General features: G+C 28.9%; 1 protein-coding gene and 1 long non-coding RNA gene across 3 annotated transcripts in view; one reads left to right on the top strand and one right to left on the bottom strand.

Moving 5' to 3' along the window:
- Window positions 1-2917, bottom strand: part of LOC117179842 (transmembrane protein 192) — an 18072-nt gene extending 15155 nt beyond the window's left edge. Inside the window, exon 1 of one of the 2 annotated variants that reach the window (XM_033371991.1) lies at window positions 2617-2917. Coding sequence is in view for 1 of the 2 variants with exons in the window: in XM_033371990.1 (XP_033227881.1) it covers window positions 2365-2409 (45 nt within the window). In the remaining variant the exon portion in view is untranslated. Of the gene's footprint in view, window positions 1-2364 lie in introns of both variants that reach the window. The other variant, XM_033371990.1, reaches the window with a different exon arrangement.
- A 125-nt stretch (window positions 2918-3042) lies between these two features.
- Window positions 3043-3632, top strand: part of LOC117179843 — a 6220-nt gene continuing 5630 nt past the window's right edge. The window contains exons 1-2 of the long non-coding RNA XR_004467959.1: window positions 3043-3249; window positions 3321-3374. This is a non-coding gene — a long non-coding RNA (uncharacterized LOC117179843). The remainder of the gene's footprint in view (window positions 3250-3320; window positions 3375-3632) is intronic.

The following is a 3632-nucleotide window of genomic DNA, read 5'->3' on the forward strand; positions in this document are numbered from 1 at the left end:
TGAAAATTAAAATTCGAAAATTTTTTCTAAAGCCTCCAGGGGACTTCGTTTTCGCACGAAAAAATTTTATGTGCCCTTATTGCATCCGGACCCACAAATAATGATGAATTAGAATAACTAACCTGCTCCGCTTAAAAAATATTTTTGTATTTTGTGAACAGCAAACTTCTTCCAGGCCTCGAACTCACTTGAGAGATTAAATATAGCGTAAATAATGTCTTAAAACTTTTGAAGTCTTAAAAATGAACTTCAATATTTATATTAAAAATTATTATTTAGTCAGTAAATGGTTAAACATCCTATTTATTTGTGACAAGCCTCACAGTCTTTCCCATTTTCCACTTAAATGCGAACTGAATGAATAAAAACCGCTAAGAAAATCCAACTATTTTTTGTTCTAAGTTCATTCTTCTCGCTTCAAAAGTTTCTTATTAAATTTTTCGTTAAGAATTCATCTTTTTTATTTAAAATTGTTATTGTTTGGGTGAAAATTTGACATTTTGTTAAAAATTCATACTTCCTGGTTGGAAATTCAACTATTTTGTTGACAAATCATCTTTTCGGCTTGATAATTCCAGAATTTGAATAAAATTTTCCTTTCTTTCTTGATTACAAAATTTTGTTTAACGAAAATTCAACTTTTGTGTAGAGAATGAATATTTTGGTTCAAAATGCAAGTGTTCGGTTGAAAATTAATCTGTTTTGGTTGAGGATACAAGTACTTTGATGAACATTCGTATTTGTTGGTAAAATACAAATGACTTTAATTAAAATTAAAATTCTTTTTGTTAAAAATAAAATGTTAGAAATGAAAAAATATGAACTAATAATTAATTAAATCAAATTTGGACTAAAATCGCATCAATTTGGTAGAAAATATACGCACTTGTTTGACAATTCGTCTTTTTTGGTAGAAAATCAATTTTTTGTGTTAAAAATGCAATTGTAGAGTTGAAAATTAATCTGTTTTAGTTAAGGATTCAAGTATTTTGTGTAGTTTTCTTATTTTTTGGTAATATTCAACTGTTTTTTATTTAAAGTTGAAATATTCTTTGGTTTAAATATCAACCATTACATTTTTTTGGTGAAAATTAGTATTATTAGGTTGAAAAATCAAATTTTTTGTAGACAATTCGCTTGTTTGGCTTGCAAATTTAACAATTTCGTACCAAAAGAGATTAATTTTTAAACCAAAAACAACACATTTCAACAGGAGTTGAATTTTCAACAAAAAGTTTCGTTTTTTTAAATAAATAGTTGAACTTTCCACCAAAGTAGATGAATTCTCAATGAAAATTATAATAGTTGATATTATTTCAATAAAAAAAAATTTAATTCGAAATCAAACACGATTGAATTCAACCAAAAAAAAATACGAATTTTCAATAAAATAGCTGAATCCTCAACCAAATCAAATTAATCTTCAACCAAAAAAAGTTAAATTTTCAACAAGAAATATGCGATTTTTTTACCAAAAGAGATCAATTTTGAACCAACAAAGAAAACATGTGTCCAATAAATTGTTGAATTTCCCAGCCATAAAGATGAAATTTCTACAGAACATTTGCATTTTCAAAACGAATATATGAATTTTCAATAAAAACGTTACTTTCAAGGTAGTAGTTACATTTTCAACCAAAATATATGAATTCTAAATGACAAATATAATATTTGATATTACTTCTATCTGATTTTATCAAAAAATATTTTAAATTGAAATCAATCTCAGTTGTATTAAATCAAAACAGCCCAATTTTCAACAGAATAACTGAATCCTCAACAAAAACTTATTAATTTTGTTTCCATAACTGACCCATAAATCCCTTTTAATAGGAGATGAAAAAAACCACAAGTAACTTTGAAGTAACTAAAATTGAAGTTCAAGTTACTGCAAAAATCATAACAAAGTTACGTTACAAGTTACTTTTTTAAAATAGCAATGAAGTTACCCTACAAGCACTAAAAGTTAGAAAAAACGTTACTTTTCAGTGATCTAGTTACTTAATTGTAACAAAAGTTACTACGAAACTTTGATATTATCGCTAAACAAAAAAGTGTCAAACAGTATACATAGCGTTGTGAAACTGAGAATTATTCTTAATCAAAACATCGAATTGTTCTTTTAAATAAAAGTAATTGAATAATAATGAAAATCTTGATTTTTTACACGCGAATGGCATTTATAATATTTTCTAGGTTATGTCTCTCCCAAGAAACAAAATACACATTACTTAGTCAAAGAATTTATGACTCATTTGCCTAAATTGCCCTGCCATTTAAATAAATACTGACACTCCTAATAAATGACTACACAACAAAAACTAAATTTACTCCAGACGAATATAATAAAATTGGCATACTTACACTTCCTGATGTATTTATTGGTAGATGTCGAGCGAGACTGACCATTACCCGACAACAGCGAATAAAAACAGCAGCAAATAAGTAATTACTTTATGATCACACCAAACATTTTTAATTCAGCAAGGAATTAAAGCCAATGGAGCATAACGTGCACTACGCGTAGCCAAAAACACACAAAGTGATATATCGCGAAATGCCAAAATGTCACGTGCTAGAATTGAAACCTGTTTTATATTTAAATAAATATATTACGGATTAACGTCGAAAAAAGGCTTCTTCTCTCGAGTTGGCTTCTTGCGAGCAATTTCTGAAACTTAAGAATGATCTTCTTTCTTTCTACCCACTCTCCACTACGCCAGGGAGGGGGGACAAATAGCCTAGGTCCGGAGAGAATTTACTCCAAGCTAATAAAGCGTGACCTATTTGGCCATGGCTATGTAGAGTAATAGTTTTAGGACTTGCAGTGTATGGTCGAGATATAATAAGAATGATGACTGACTATTTTCTGACAAGTTGATAGCAGAAAATGATCCGTCACTGATTGAAAAACGAAGGATTCGTTATAGAAAAGACCCAAAACTAAACACCTTTGCGCATGACGTCAAAAAAGTCAGCTGTTAGGTTTTTGATTGGTCACAATCCCTCACACGGATTGTTCATGACTTCGAGGTATTGTAGGTCGGGATAGCCTAGACTAGACTTTTCAGGAACCTTGGTTAGAAATATTTTTGATACTTTGACAGCGCGTGTAAAGTATACATTGTGAAAATTCAACAAAGTCTTACTCTACATATATTTCAGGAAATGAATGGTCAAAATTAGAATGTTTTAATTTCGCAGCATCAGTACTTCAGTGACTTTTACTCCGAAATGTTTAAATTTATAGTAAGTAGAGCAAAGGTTATGAATTTTGGGGATTCCATTCTGCCTTATAACAATTCTTTTGTTGCTTCCAGTTCACGCTCTCTCTTGGCATTTATGCTGGGATTTACATCAGCCAGAATTATGAGGTAAAAGATTAATTCTTTTAATTTAAAAATTTGCGCAATTTGACACATTTTTTTTGTTAGTGCTTTGTGATGTATTTAATTCATTTTTACCTATTTAATTACTATTATAGTCTTCTTTTGTTATGTGGGTCCTATGCAATATAATGGGTGTAAATCTATAATAATAACTGTTAAAGTGTAATTTTTTATTTAAAACCTATTTTAAAAATGATAAAATATTTGTGATCTTTTTGGAAAGATTAAAAAAAAGGTTTCATT

Source organism: Belonocnema kinseyi, chromosome 9 (genome assembly GCF_010883055.1).
Source record: "Belonocnema kinseyi isolate 2016_QV_RU_SX_M_011 chromosome 9, B_treatae_v1, whole genome shotgun sequence".
NCBI lineage: Eukaryota > Metazoa > Arthropoda > Insecta > Hymenoptera > Cynipidae > Belonocnema > Belonocnema kinseyi.